This window comes from Plectropomus leopardus, chromosome 16, assembly GCF_026936395.1.
Source record: "Plectropomus leopardus strain MGB_pleo_1.0 chromosome 16, ASM2693639v1, whole genome shotgun sequence".
NCBI lineage: Eukaryota > Metazoa > Chordata > Actinopteri > Perciformes > Serranidae > Plectropomus > Plectropomus leopardus.
In genome coordinates this window covers 25,298,269-25,313,907 of record NC_142191.1, presented here as the reverse complement: position 1 = coordinate 25,313,907, position 15,639 = coordinate 25,298,269, and the positions used below count along the sequence as shown (strand labels likewise).

The 15,639-nt window shown below is 41.7% G+C and overlaps 1 protein-coding gene across 1 annotated transcript; it reads right to left on the bottom strand.

Moving 5' to 3' along the window:
• Positions 1–9,811: 9,811 nt before the first annotated feature.
• Positions 9,812–13,756, bottom strand: LOC148186911 (uncharacterized). The gene is made up of 12 exons (XM_088089752.1): positions 13,652–13,756; positions 12,704–13,557; positions 12,515–12,583; positions 12,272–12,403; positions 12,054–12,177; positions 11,810–11,961; positions 11,606–11,705; positions 11,421–11,497; positions 10,616–10,724; positions 10,452–10,512; positions 10,059–10,213; positions 9,812–9,951 (listed from the first exon to the last, which is right to left on the bottom strand). The coding sequence occupies exons 1-12, from the start codon at positions 13,754–13,756 to the stop codon at positions 9,946–9,948; spliced, it is 1,944 nt and encodes a 647-aa protein (XP_087945878.1). The 3' UTR covers positions 9,812–9,945.
• Positions 13,757–15,639: the final 1,883 nt, after the last annotated feature.

The following is a 15,639-nucleotide window of genomic DNA, read 5'->3' as shown; positions in this document are numbered from 1 at the left end:
CTTTGAAACCCGGAGCTTTGTGCTGAATTTCTAAAAGGTGGAAGTAGACTGACAAATACCCTTCAGAAAATCTAAAACTGGGAGCAAAGTTTCATGATTCACTGAAAGGATTTATCTTGTCTGACAGACTTCATCCCCTGTGTCTCTGTCTTTCTATCTGTCACAAATATACACGAGGAAGACGCAACTTTCCTCCCGCCGATGTAGCAAACATGGAACAGAGAGTAACACAGGAAATGATACTTGATTGTCTCTCATTTTGCCTGTGGACAGGAACATTATAGCTGCCGGGCACTGTGTGTGCGTGTGTGTGTGTGTGTGTGTGTGTGTGTCTGTGTGTCTGTGTGTCTGTGTGTGTGTTTGTGTGGGCGCAGATACTGTTTCTCATGAGTGCCACCACAACATCCCCAGACCTCAAGCCGAAATCCTGCAGCCAAACTGTGGCCCAGTCTTTCCTCTATCTATCAAACTGTCAGAACATCCCACACAGCACTCTGAGCTGTCTCACATTTTGGGTTTTGGAGACGATGCTTTCATCCAGAGCGGCTCATACTGACGGTAAAAGGAACAAGAAGAACAAACCTCAGCTGTCAGACCTCCGACATCTCGAGACACCAACAGCAAAGAGTGAAAGTGGTCTAAAACAAACAGGCCTAGAGGGACATAACAGCTTAAATACAAAAAGGGCAACAAAAAAAGTAAACTGTCTCTAAACTTTTGTCTACACATCCAAGCTTTTGAGAAACAAAGCCTCAGAGAAAACAGACGAAGTGCAACAGAAGCTGTGTGTTGCTTCATGTTAACCATGATGCCATGATGCCATGATGCCATGACGGCAATACCTGTGACCAATCACACCTGAAGCACTTTTTGCACTTACTAAGGGTTTTTTCCTTAAGTCTAAATTCTTGCTTGTGTTGTACGTCGCTTTGGATAAAAGCGTCTGCTAAATGAAATTGTAGAATTGTAGAATTGTAGATGCCAAAATCCATGTCCGTGCTAACTTTTAGCATTTGTTAATTAGCCAAAAGCAGTGTTGTCCCAGCCAACACCAGATTTCAATCTGAAACCCCGGTCTCACTCCCAACTCGTCAGATGCTGATGTTCAGACAGCAGTCCTCAGCGTCAGAAACCGGCGCACCGAGGGACTCTCAAGTGGTAGAGACAGGCAGCACTTTCATGACACTGAGCAACTGCCATATTGAAAAGTGTGAGAAAGTTTGCTTAGTTTCAGCTGGAGACCGCTTTTTGTGTCCTGCATAAAACTGAAAGTGAGTTCTTGGAATAATGACAGTGTGCCAGTGTAGCACGCAATGCTGGTGACGTATGTCACATGAAGTTACATTACGCTTGCAACAAGTGTAGGGAACTTATTTTAAGCTAAACCATGATGGTTTTTTTGTTTTGTTTTTTTTTTTAATCTAACCAGATTTATTCTTTGCTTTCTTTTAACCATTTCATCAATTTTAACTGAGTGATCTTTTTTGTTTTAGATTGTTTTATTTGCTTCTTCTCTGTAAGATTACACTAATTTTCTCTGATTGGGCTTTGAGACCACACATTTAAAGTGCAGATGTTGCGTGAATTTTGGGAAGTGTAGGATGCAGCATTTATGGAGCCTAGCCATATTTAAAAACAAAATAAAAACAGCAGCCTCCTCCAGTAGTCTGAAAGTGCTGCAGTGCTCTGTCAGATGACAAATGGACCACAACGTCAGCGAGCTGGATCCTTTTCCACCGAGTGACTCTGTCCTGCCAAAGTGTTTCCAGTAAGCTCCATCAACTCACCACATAAAGTGCTTCATGAATGGGTTAAAATAACACTACCAAGATTAAGTTTAAGCTCAACTAAACCTTTTTCCCTCCATATATTTTTTTAAAGTCATAATTACACCAAAACCTGAAAAAAAACACCCCCTGTCTGAATTGCTACTCGCAGCAGTTTTACAGTGCTTTCACTCGGTTTTTATGGGGTTTGGTGACTCTGGCAGTTCCTGCAGTGACACTTTGAAGCTCCGAGAACACACTGAAAACATGTTGAGACACACTTGGCGTCGATGATCTGGCATCAAGTTGAAAGGAGAACAACAGATTTGCATGTAACATGGAGACAGATATGTACTTGCTACCGGTTTGGCACGAAAATTGGTTCAGCTTTATAGCTATGTTTTTTTCTGTTCTTAGAAAGATTAAAGAAAAAGGGGAATATTATATTTAAGATCATTTCAAAATAATTGAGTGATGTAACTTTTTTTCAATTGTTTTTTGTACTTAAACTCTATTTTTTGTCCTTTGATGTTTTTGTATTGTAAAAGCTGAACACCCTCCAAAAAACAGACTCCAGTTAAATTAAAGCACATTATCTGCAATCATGCTAAAAATCTCCCTGAAAAAAATATTCCCAAAAATATTCCCAATATAATACAATAATATGCCTAAGTGACAGACGTATGACAGAATATAAAGGATCTGACCTCATTTTGGGATCATCCACTCAGTCTGTGGTACAATTGAAGGGCTACTTTCTCTGATTTTCAACCAGCTTTGTATCAAAACAATGTGGGCAGCATGTGTAGTTGAGATGTGGTAAACCTTGCTCCATCCAAAAAGTGCTCTGATGATAAACAAATTGAAAACCAAGGAAATATCACATTTCTCTAAGTCTCATGTTTTAATCTGAGGAGTGTTACTCTCGTCGTCGCTCCACAGAGATCCGATGTTTTCAGATCTTCAATGGCATGTGGCGTGCTAAGCCACATTGCTTCATGTCAGAAATTATTCACCAAATCTGTTTCCATTAAACTTTGTCACATTTCGCAGCTAAGCATAAAAACTTTCTGCTGTTTTCGCTCAAGGTTTTTAAAGCACAGTTGAAAATGTCCATAAAAAGAAAAGAAAAGCCAGGAAAATGTATTCAAATTAAACATCAGGGATGAGACTATGTCTCAAAAATGAAGACTGAAAAGATATAGTTTCTGTAAGAAGGATGAGTTCTGATCACAGGATGATTTTCCTTCATTATTTCTTATGTGTTTACACTGACTTGTGGACTTGTGTTGGTAGAAATCTCATGTTTGCAGCACAGCTGATAGAGGAGGTTTATTCACAATGTGAATTAGCTGTCACATGCACACACACACACACACACACGCACGCACACACACACACACACACGCGCGCGCACAGTGTGTGACAGCTCGGTGTGTAGTTGGGTGTGGGCCATGATGCATGCTGATGGTTAACATGTTGCATCGCAGCGTGACTTTCTGAAACAGCAGTGGGTTGTTCAGAGCTGATGACGCCAATCAGGACTATAAATAACAGGAACACACACACACACACACACAGAAAGGAGTCCACCTTGTGCGTCACACAGATTATAAATGCCACCATCCTCTCTCCTCCCAAAATTCACTTCTTTCCTCTCGCTATTCCCTCGCCAGTAAGGGCTGCAGAGTCCTCATCTGCTCCCTCTATTGTCAGATGAAAAATATTTGAATTGCTCCTCTTTTTCATCCAATCACTGGTATGCAGAGGAAATACATACACAATAAGAAAAAGAATTTATTAAGATTATCAGTTTTGAGGTGCCATCAGTTTAAACTCATAAATCTCAGTGATCTGTAATCTTTCCTAAACCTCCAACTGATGTCCATCATTGTATTGCAAATGTGAGAAAAACATTGACCATGTTTATTTTTCCTCTTTTGATCGTTTTTACTTAGGTTCTTTCCTTTATTTTAGCCTCTGAAGTTCCTCCAATCAGTGTTCTCTTTAAAAAGTACAAACATACATGCTATAATATCCTTTGTGCATAAAAACTAAAAGCAGGGTTTTCACACATTTTATGGACAAAGTTTCAAAACTTTTCCATGACTTTAAGGACCCATAATATACATATTTTTTTCTTGCCCCACTTGCCTGTCACTGTATTTTCAGCTAGCTGGCCAACATGGAGGGAGAGATGAAATGCAGGGCCAAAATGAAGAATGAATGTAAACAAATGCTGTCACACAGACACATATTAGAGCCACGTTACGTTTTCAGCCTCAGAAAATAAATTTGCTGCTATGTTACAATACATGGACGTGTTATCCTTGAAGGACTACTGTCACCATTTCATTGCACACCACAAAATCCATGACTTTCCAAAACTTCCCAGGCTTTTAAAGGCATGGAAAATGTGATTGTGGAATGCTTTAACTTGAACTCAAGTTTTTCATTTTAGTGGGAACCCTGTATTGTTTTTTAGTCTGTAGATCAACTTGCTTGGAGTATTCTTTGAGTTTTGAGTAACTGTCACTCTTTATTTGAAAATGGAAAAAGGCTTTTTGTCTCTTCACTGAACTTCCCAGCAGTGTTCATATTTCTCTGTGCAGTTTTGGTCTGTGTTTTTAAGTCTGTATATCAACTCGTTTTGAGTATTTGTAACTGGTCAATGTTGTGTGAAAACGGAGCAAAGCTGTTTGTCTCTTCACTGAGCTTCACAGCAGTGTTCACATTTCTCAATTCAGTAGGAGAGAGTATTTAAAGTTCTGAACCTTTGCATCTCAGATGGGCAGATTCAAGTCCTGGGATCAGCAATTAACAGCCTGAAAACTTCAGCTATGTAGTTTTTCCATACCATGCCTCACTGAAATGGAGTCAGCTTTGGTCAGAGTGAGCAGGATTCTTTGTAGGTAACGGGAAGAGTCAAAAGTCTCAACTCTCTTTAGATTAGGAAGCATTTAAGAGGCCAGAGAGCAAAAACAAAAGTGAGTCAGGACAAGGTGGACAGCTTTGGGAATCTGGCAGAAAAGAAGAGAGGGAAGCTGCTGCCCATATAAAGACCACACAGCTGATGAATTAACACAGAGCAGCTGCGTCAGGCTCAGCAGGTGACAGTCAGCCCTCATGCAATCCTCAGTGCTTTACAAAATAACATAAAATAAAAACAATGAAGGCTCACTTTAAGAAGGAGCAGGTTCATGTACACCAACAAAATAATATTTAGTGTAGCAGTTTGACATGTTGAGTTTACAGCATGTTCTCTGTTTTCTGCCTCATGTGCTCCAGATTAACAATGGAAGGGAATCTGGGCTTCATACAGACAAACACTTAATGTGAGTTTTATTGTAAAATAGCCAAATTAAATGGTTTAGGAGGCCAGTCATGAGTAAATCCCTCATGCAAACATGCATACAGAATATTTTTTCTTAACTTTTTTTAATGTTTCCTCGAATTTTTGTAACAATGGATCCTGTAGCCTTACAAGCCATTCGCAAAACAATAAGAAACTAAAATGGGGCATCAATGCATTACCTGTATCCCAATTATTTCCATTTTTATGTGAAGAGTTCACACCTTATGATCATTTAGAAAAAATAAAACCAAAAGCCAAGTTACATAGAAAGACCATTTATCAAGAACTTAATCTAAAAAAAAAAGACACCTTCATGTAAACAGCCTGTAAACAAATAACACAGTCACTTTGACCTCAGCATTCACAGACAATTATAGATCCATTAAAGAGTATCTGTGCAAACACCAGGAAGACTTACTGTTCACTGAGCCTCGTTTCGACTACAGCAACTTTCACTGCTACTGTGGGGAAGTAAAACACAAAGAGCAAAAATCCTTCCTCTACAAACACTTTATTTTATTTTTTAGGCAATTTCTACATGTATACAGATATTTTTGAAAATGGATATTCTTCTGTCATTTAAAACAAGATTCTGTCCTCCTCACCATCATTTTACAAAATATGGTCTAGCGCTGGCTGTCTACTGCAGTCTCCCCTCATCATAAAGTGCCCAGCTAACATTTGTATGTGTGGCCCATGTGGGTGGTTAATTGGCCAAAAATGTACATGTTATGGGATTGTCCATGGGTTCCATATTAGTCTCATGTCATGTCCATGTCACTCTACACTGCTGACTTTATTTTTATTTATTCAGATACTGTTCCGCACTTTACACTTGTATATATGTATATAAGTATATAAGTATAGTCTCTTAGTTTTTAGTTTTTTAAGCGTATTCCTTTTATTTTCTATTAATATTGTTTGCTCTTTATTCTCTTTGTTCATACTGTATGGCGCTGCTACACCCCAATTTCTCAGTTTTGAGATCAATAAAGTCTATCTATCTATCTATCTATCTATCTATCTATCTATCTATCTATGTCAATCACCCACAGGACTGCTTTACCCATGTGGGCCCCTCGTGGTTTATGCTCGGGCTACCTGGATACCAAGTGGTTATGGGTCCAAGATGGACATCTTATCTTTTAGAGAACTAAAACTAAAAAAACTAAAGAATATGCATTTTCAAAAATGTGTCTATGTAGACAAAGCCTTATACATCTCCCCAGAGAGCAAGCCAAACGGTGGTACGGTAAAGAACCATGTCTCCAGCGTGACAATAACAGCTCTGTCAGAGATCCAGCTCCGACATGGTGTCACTGCTGATGAGACGAGCGGGATTCACCCTGCTGTCCAGCAACTGCGAGGCGACGGTGGCAAGGAACGACTCCCTCTGAGAGGAAGAAACCTTGGGAGGAACCAGGCTCTCTAGGGGGGCGACGGCCCATCCTCCTGAGGGCTGTTGGGCATCCAGCTGCTCATGGCCACAGAGCGTCTTCTTAGAGGTGGGGTTAAGTCACACACGAGCAAGTCACGAGTAAGTCTAAGGTCATAAGTCACATGCAAGTCTCAGGTCTTAAGTCACGAGCCGTCTCAGGTCTTAAGTCACAAGCCGGTCTCAAGTCACGAGCCAGTCTCAGGTCTTAAGTCACGAGCAGGTCTCAGGTCTTAAGTCACAAGCCGGTCTCAAGTCACGAGCCGGTCTCAGGTCTTAAGTCACGAGCCAGTCTCAGGTCTTAAGTCACGAGCCAGTCTCAGGTCTTAAGTCACAAGCAAGTCCCGAGTCACAAGCCGGTCTCAGGTCTTAAGTCACGAGCCAGTCTCAGGTCTTAAGTCACGAGCAGGTCTCAGGTCTTAAGTCATGAGCCGTCTCCAGTCACGAGCCGGTCTCAGGTCTTAAGTCACGAGCCAGTCTCAGGTCTTAAGTCACGAGCCGTCTCCAGTCACGAGCCGGTCTCAGGTCTTAAGTCACGAGCCAGTCTCAGGTCTTAAGTCACGAGCAGGTCTCAGGTCTTAAGTCATGAGCCGTCTCCAGTCACGAGCCGGTCTCAGGTCTTAAGTCACGAGCCAGTCTCAGGTCTTAAGTCACGAGCAGGTCTCAGGTCTTAAGTCACGAGCGGTCTCCAGTCACGAGCCGGTCTCAGGTCTTAAGTCACGAGCCAGTCTCAGGTCTTAAGTCACGAGCAGGTCTCAGGTCTTAAGTCACGAGCCGGTCTCAAGTCACGAGCCGGTCTCAGGTCTTAAGTCACGAGCCGTCTCCAGTCACGAGCCGGTCTCAGATCTTAAGTCACGAGCCAGTCTCAGGTCTTAAGTCACGAGCAGGTCTCAAGTCACGAGCCGGTCTCAGGTCTTAAGTCACGAGCCAGTCTCAGGTCCTAAGTCACGAGCAGGTCTCAGGTCTTAAGTCACGAGCCGGTCTCAAGTCACGAGCCGGTCTCAGGTCTTAAGTCACGAGCCAGTCTCAGGTCTTAAGTCACGAGCAGGTCTCCAGTCACGAGCCGGACGCAGGTCTTAAGTCACGAGCCGTCTCCAGTCACGAGCCGGTCTCAGGTCTTAAGTCACGAGCCAGTCTCAGGTCTTAAGTCACAAGCAGGTCTCAGGTCTTAAGTCACAAGCCATCTCCAGTCACGAGCAAGTCTCAGGTCTTAAGTCACGAGCCAGTCTCAGGTCTTAAGTCACGAGCCAGTCTCAGGTCTTAAGTCACGAGCAAGTCTCAGGTCAAGTCTCAGGTCTTAAGTCACGAGCAGGTCTCAGGTCTTAAGTCACAAGCCATCTCCAGTCACGAGCAAGTCTCAGGTCTTAAGTCACAAGCAGGTCTCAGGTCTTAAGTCACAAGCCATCTCCAGTCACGAGCAAGTCTCAGGTCTTAAGTCACGAGCCAGTCTCAGGTCTTAAGTCACGAGCAAGTCTCAGGTCTTAAGTCACGAGCAAGTCTCAGGTCAAGTCTCAGGTCTTAAGTCACAAGCAAGTCCCAAGTCACTGCGGTGAGAATCAAGCAAGTCAAGTCTATCATGTCAAGTGACTGGAGTCCCTCACCTCTGCGTCTTCCTTCCTTGTTGTTCATCCTTTGCTTGTCCTCATCCGTCGTCATCTTCGTGTTCTCCGCTTGGAGGAAAGACACCATACTTACCTTCTCTGTCCCCACGGTGTTCCCCTCTCCTGGTACCAGGTCTTCCAGCCTGTTCCCCTTCCGAAGTCGTCAAATGCTACAGCTTTGTCAGTGATTTTGGCGTCAGAAACTGAAGGTTAACTCCGTGAGTGAATCGCAAAGTTGAACCATCAATCAGTGTGACTGATGGTGTGATATTCCAGTTTCTCGCATTGGCCTTTGTTCTTTATTGAAAATAAAATTAATAATTTTATTTAATAATAAAATAAATTAAATTAAATTAATTGGTGTGGACGCGGGGACACACTGACAGATGCTGAGTCTGTATTATTGTAAAGTTATTCTCATTTTCTGTAACCACTTTAACATGGCAGCATTGTGGAAATAGCAAGCGAGACAGCTAACGAGCGAGAGAGGATCACCTCCTTAGTCCGTAAGACACGAGCCTTACATTTCTTTAGACGTTAATAACTAATACTTGTCACAGTGTCTTAACAGGTGGTGAAGAAAGTCGGGCACCGATTGAGACTGCGTTACGTGTCGGACCAGGTACCGGCACAATGGCAGAATTCTCCGTTTGGTAATCAGCAGCGACAGGACAATTCACTAACTATCGGTATCAGCTTGGCTCTGATAGCGGCTGAAGGCAGCACAGCCTCCGCCAGTCATACGGGGGACAGTCACACAGAGTCTCAGTCACAACTTAAGACATAGTCACACAGGGGAGCTCCCCTCCGCTGTGTGGCTGTGTCTTAAGTTAACTGTACTGTTCTGCATTTAAATTTGTATTTAGGCCACATGAATTTTGGGCTGGACTGCAGCGTGTTTCACACACATCTGCTTCCCAACCTCAGGGTTCTGACCCTACTACGGGTTGCCAAAGCTTCCCAGTGGGTCATGAGGCCTTCTTTATGTTAAAAAAGTAAAAATATAGTAAATTAAATGAACAACAATGCCTATTTCAGCAGTTCATTGATTTCTGCAGAGATAACTTAATGTAATAGCATTTTTCTAAGTTTAGATTGTTGTTAAGAATTTTTTTCTTTTAAATCTCCCAGGGCACAGTGAGGACCTGAACTCAAGCTGTATTTGCAGAGCAATCACTGCCTGCTAAAAAAACTCATCCTTGTAGAAAAGATGGCCCGTCAAAAAGAACTTCTCAAAAAGAAACCTTTAAAAAAGTATGATTGTAGGTATATAGAAGCCTATAAATAGTCTCAACAAATATCAGGAAACTCATCTGTTCAAAATTCACCATAATTGCTAATCAGACACAAACCTCCTGCAGTTAGGTTTGGGGCAATTGTACACTTTAGCAGTTGTTTTCTACTGATGTTGTTATTAATTAAATACAATGTAATATAATATAAAAATAAATATAAATATAATATCAATCAATAAAATATGTCATCCGTTTTCTCAGTGATAGTAATAAATTCCCTGGAGGTAAAATGATGGGAACCACTGTACACCATCAAACCATACACTAGGTTTTAACTTAGTCTTGTTCTAAATTTAACCACCTGCTTTTGTTGCCTAAATCTAACCAAGTGCTTTCGGTGTCACCCTGCATTGTCTGGTGTCCCAGAGCGTCAACAGCGTTAATATGTAAACATTAAAATCCTCTGACAAAGCTGTAATATGTGACAACTTGGGATCAGAACCGTCGGGTCCTTTGGAGTTCCACTGGTGCGTCCCATCTTCTACTTCCTGTTTTAGTCCTGTAAATACATACAAATCCCTCACAGTATATACGATATGGTGCATTTCAAACTATGTTTCTTCTTTTGGACTGTAGTGAAGGATGTGAACAGTGTTGTCTTCTTACATGTTTCTTGTAAAACAGGATGTAGGCTGTCTTCCGCCGCTGCTCACACACAGACATTCCAGTTGTTTCTGTGACCACTGAGTCGTTAAACGTCAGCCAGCGGTCAGATGGCCCGTCCTGGTTGTCTGGATGAACGCCGTCACTGATGTAGTGTCCTAAGAGCAGAGAGATCATTGTTAACACTCGAAGATGCAGCAGAGGAGAGAGAACTTACTTCAACCGATACCAGAATCTGCGATTTCATTATTTGCTCGTCTTCTTCGCAATTCATCCATAAATCTGGATGAACTTTCTAATAAGCAATCAAATCTGCAGTAAAACAGGTGAAGCCATTACTGACTCCTCACAGAGCAACAAAAGGTCCCACTGAGCCTTCAGTGTGTGATATCTTACCTGCTTCTCCAGTGAAGCCCAAATGGTTGATGACACTGACCAGACTGTAGCAGGCAGCGTCCTGCGAAGAAACAAAAAGGTGTTAGCTTTACATGCGCAGTCCACATAAATACTTTCACATGAGCCTGATGCTTCTGTTTGTTCTCAGGTTCGTTTTGTTTTACCTCCTCGGAAGACACTATAAGGTCCCTGAGCAGCACGATAGGGTCGTGCACCTTCTCCATCCTGTACGATAACGTGAAGCAGAAACGCTTGACGTGCAAAACAAGAATTCTGTAGGCAAAGAAAAAAAATGGTTAGAAAATTATCACAACACTTGAACTGTCATATCAAACATTTTTTAGAACACTAAGAACTTGTGAGATCTCTTAGGGATAGTGGAGCACAGTTCGGGAACCACTCAGATGTTGTCACATACATGTATTAAGAGACCTGAATGCAGCATTGAAGACGGGCCCCCGTTCATTTCTATAAAAGGTGCTCAGGGGTGCACGAATTCGCCAAAAATTTTCTATTTCCACAGAATGAATTGACCCAAAATGATTGGTGCTGCTTCTGCAACATTGGGCCCACAGAGCAGATGCACTAGAGACTTACAGCAGAAGTTGGCTGAGTGACTGACTTCTGGTTTATCACTCTGCTAACTTGAATGGGGATAAAATTATGCAATTTTGTGGCTCTTTCCAGGCTTTTCAAATGTTTTCAGACCAAACGGATGAAATCCTGATAGAGAAGCAAATAATCTTGTGGTGGTTATGGCGCTCAGAAAACGTATCCACTGATTTACAGACCTTTCTTTCCCGATGTAAGTCAAAGGAACAAAGTCTTTTTTGGCCCAATGGTATCACGTGATGGATTGTGGAAATTGCAGTACTACTATTTGGCCACTGCAAAATATGGCTTCACAGCCCAGCGCACTTCCTGGGGGCCCGCTGTTAGATCATTTATTACGGAGATAATGTCACTTACCTTGGCAGGGTCTTGAAGGCCAGCCTCTGTCCCGATGTGTTTCCTCCACATTGACATCTGTACTCCAACTTTGTCTCCTACAGAATAAAGACAACAGTCTCTGTGTTACAAACTATGCACACATACACAACCTGCATGTGTTAAGTCAATGATGATGTGACTGAACGAGGACAGATGGGTCTTACCTTTAGGTACTGCTGGAGCATGTCTTCTACAGAGCCTCCAGGAACAAGATCCAGAGACAGGTTGGTGTACACCTCCTGTCTTTTCGATTGGGCCCCACACCTGCACATTTAAGGAATAATACACTTTAGAATATTTTCCTTGACTTTTCCTTGACCAAGAAAACGTCAGTGTGATGATGATGTTATTTTTTACTATGGTTTTACCTCTTGCATGTCCTGGTCGTGTCCATTTTGAACGTCAGGTGACGTTCCACAGGGCAGTTGAATCTTCTACCTGTGCAGGCTGCGGTGTCCTGCAGCTGAGAGGACAGGCTCCACATCTGGTTCAGGACCATCGTTAGGAACTCGTGAGCATCCTGAACACACAGAAACACACAGGGGAGTTAATACACAGGAGAGAAACTATTAGGGGAGGTGAGATAATGAAACATAAAACCAGCTGACTTACTTTTTGCTGACAGTCACTGAACTCAGGTGCCTGGACCGAGACCGCCTCCTTAAATGAGCGCAGGAGAAGCCTTTTTCTGTTGAAGTCCGTGGAGGTGTGGGCATCTCTTATCGCCAAGAATCGTCTGCAGAGGTGAAAAAGAAGAGATAGGTGTTTTGTTTTTTTGTTCATCCAACCTAAAGGTGACGTGACATGGTGATATTGCGGGGCTGCTGTACCTCACTAGTTGGGCGTTGGGGTTAGAGTTCCAGGCGCGCTCCTGGCAGCTGATGTCCCTGATGAAATTCTTCAGTGTTAGGAGACTCTGCAGGCAGGAATTCATGTAGCAGCTCTGCCCAATGTTTGGAAACCTGACAAACACAACCAGTTAAATCATCACTGACCAATCATAGAGCGGAGCTCATTTTTGACATGTTCATGGGTGTTAAGACTTGTGTTACTGCTTGTGTAGATGTACTTACCCAAAGTGGTTGATGGAGGTGGTGCTAGTCTTTGCACAGACGTCAAATCCAATATGACTCCTTCTGTTGCTACAGAGGAAGACAAAACCCAAAAAACACAATGTAAATACAAATGCAGTGTAAACATTCAATCTAAGACAGCTGTTACATGATCATCACTGATATTGATGCAGGGAGTTTTTATCATACCTGTAAAACGTTTCTACCATCAGCGCTTCAATGATTTCCTGCTCCGTCATAGTGTTGTAAGGAAACCCACAGTGCGAGAGGTCCTTTTTGAGTAAGTCCGGTTGGCCGCCAATGAGAGAGTAGATCTCCACCTTCTCTCTTGGTGCTCCAAATCTACTGCTGGGAAAACTGTCTTTCTTACTGTCACTCTTGTCCTCGTTGGTCTTGTTCTTGTCACTCTTGTCTGATTCATTTTTCTCTGTCTCACTTTGATCACTTTTGCTCTCATCCGTCTCGCTCTCATCTATCTCACTCTCATCCGTCTCCTCCTCATCTGTCTCCTTCTCGTCCCTCTCATCCGTGTCTTTCTCATTCCTCTCATCTGTCTCCTCCTCATCTGTCTCCTTCTCGTCCCTCTCATCCGTGTCCTCATCCCTCTCATCCGTTTTGCTCTCATTCGTCTCGGTCTCATCCGTTTCCTCCTCATCTGTCTCCTTCTCGTCCCTCTCATCCGACTCCTTCTCATCCCTCACATCCATCTTGCTCTCATTCGTCTCGCTGTCATCCGTCTCCTCCTCATCTGTCTCCTTCTCGTCCCTCTCATTCGTCTCCTTCTCGTCCCTCTCATCCGTCTCCTGATCGTCCCTCTCATCCGTCTCCTCCTCATCTATCTCCTTCTCGTCCCTCTCATCCGTCTCATTCTCATTTGTTTTGCTTTCATTCGTCTCTGTTTCCATATCGGTCTTGTTTTCTTCCATCTTGTTTCCGTCAGAATCAGTCTTGTCAGACTTGTTCTTCTCGGTGGTCTCTCTCGTTACTTCTGGTGTTCCAGGACAGATTTCTTGATCTTGGACTTTAGAACCCTGTCGTCTTTTCTGTTGGTGGAAAAATCAACTGTCATGGTTCAAGACACTAATAAACTTCATCACTTTTGGGTAGTGCTCTCATTAAGTCTAACATAAACCATACCTTAAACCATTTAGAGAGACGATGCCACCAACGAGTCTTCTTGGCTTTCTTTGGCTCAGTCGATTTTGCCGTTGAGATGTCATCACTAGTGTTGGAGAGAAACATGGTTTGTTATTTCATTGTAAACTTAATTTTTTATTCACCAAAGTCAGAAAATAACTAAAACATAAATGTAGGTAGCAGAACAATGTTTTTTCCCCTTTATTATGTCATAAATCATTTTACAACCCATCAGATTTATCTTGTGAGCCATTGGAGGGGTCCTGAGCCTCAGGTTTTAAACCACTGCTCTCATGCACTTCTGAGTCAAATCAATCAGCTCTAGTGCACCCTCCAGGACATTTTTATCTTTTTTCAATAATAAGAAAAGCCAATGATAAACAACGTAGCCAAAAACCATCCTTTAGAACCTTCCAGACAAAAATGTCCATGTTGAAAGCCATTAAAATCACAATTTGATCATGCATTCTGTGATTTCAGACTTTCAGCCAGGGCTTCAATTTTCTTTAGTTTTTACCAATTTTCACCACATTGAGCCATTTCATGTTTGTTTTTTGGGGAAAATTCATGCCGTTTTCCCTGGTTTCCACTTTTGGCATCAATTCTGTATTATAGATCACTGTTGGCCAATGCAGCAAAACTAAAAATGGTGCATGTGTGAGTGGAGAAATTAGCATGTTTGTGTTTGTGTGTGCAGTTTCAGTGTACCTATTGCATTGCAGCTACACTGAAACCCACAATTTTTGGTCCTGCATTATATAAGAAGAATATGCAGAAGGTAGCATCATGGATGTATTAATCATACTGCTGACAGAGGACAGGAGAGGAGGAGGCCGTACTATATTGAGTGAAATTAGGTCACTGAGGGGTAGATGGTATTTTACTTGAAGACTAAATAACAGTACTTGTGTAAATGTACTTGTACATTGCATGACTTGGTTGAATCCTATTGTCATTTGTGTTTTGAGTCTTTCTTTTTTTAAGTATATACGTTCAGGGTTTTCCAATAAGGCATAGTCTATTCACATTGTTTGTAAGAAAAAAATGTAATTTGATTTGATCGAAGCATTGCTAACATTTGAATTGATGAAGATTTAAGTAACTTTATACTGAATAACTTTTTAAAATACAAAGTAATTACACACCTTTGAGATCCAATGTAACTAACCTCCTAATTTATGATACATTTATACTTGCAACGTTTGTAATTTATAATATTAAAGAGCCTCATTAACTTGTAAAACTTAAGAAACCTATACATTTGTCTTTGAACCAGATTGTTGCTTCACAGGAAACAAAACACAAAGATGACAAACTTTCTATGGTGAAAGGATGTGATTTCCTGTTATGTGCTCTTATGCGAATCCGCTCATGGAGATCTTACTGCGCATGTGATTATCGAGGTCCTTGTGTTTGCAGCTAGGTGGTCTTGTATTTATATGGTAGTCATAGGAAGTGGACATTTTTTGTCCTCGAAGGTTAAAAAAGGGGGAGAGATTTTTTTTTCTTTTTTTTTAAATGTGACACTGCACAAAAGATAAAAAAGCATTAAAGCAGTGCTGTTGCTAATCATTGGCATGTCTTAGACTTTGAATAAAATAAAAGTAAAAGTCCCACTTTGCATGTAGTATATAGAATAACTCAGTTTTTGTGTATGTTCTTTGTCATCACGTATCATCATGTAAACAAACTGGCATTTCTAGGGTTAAAATTCTGAAAATGAAGGAATCTTTTGTATTAATGATCAGGACTGAAGCTGTTCAAAGTGAGTGAAAATAAAATTAATATTGATATATTACATTTTTATGGCAGTTTTTGGCATGGACATTTTGTCCATATATGACACCAGAGGAACTTTTTAAAGGCAAAACTAAATGAGTAAAGCGGAAACATGAGCGTATAAGTAAAAAAATGTCTTCAGATTTAAATTTCTTACCTTTCCTCGATTCCCACGTCCTTGTCTTTCTCGTTTTTCTCGTTTTTCTTGT

What these genes read in the sequence shown, in the direction of transcription:
- LOC148186911 (XM_088089752.1), bottom strand. Translation starts at nt 13,756, where the DNA reads ATGTTTCTCTCCAACACTAGTGATGACATCTCAACGGCAAAATCGACT. An exon ending in ATGGTAGAAACGTTTTACAG is followed by an intron (nt 12,584 to 12,703) that starts GTATGATAAAAA and finishes CTTCCTCTGTAG; the next exon opens with CAACAGAAGGAGTCATATTG. An exon ending in TCAGTGACTGTCAGCAAAAA is followed by an intron (nt 11,962 to 12,053) that starts GTAAGTCAGCTG and finishes CTGTGTGTTCAG; the next exon opens with GATGCTCACGAGTTCCTAAC.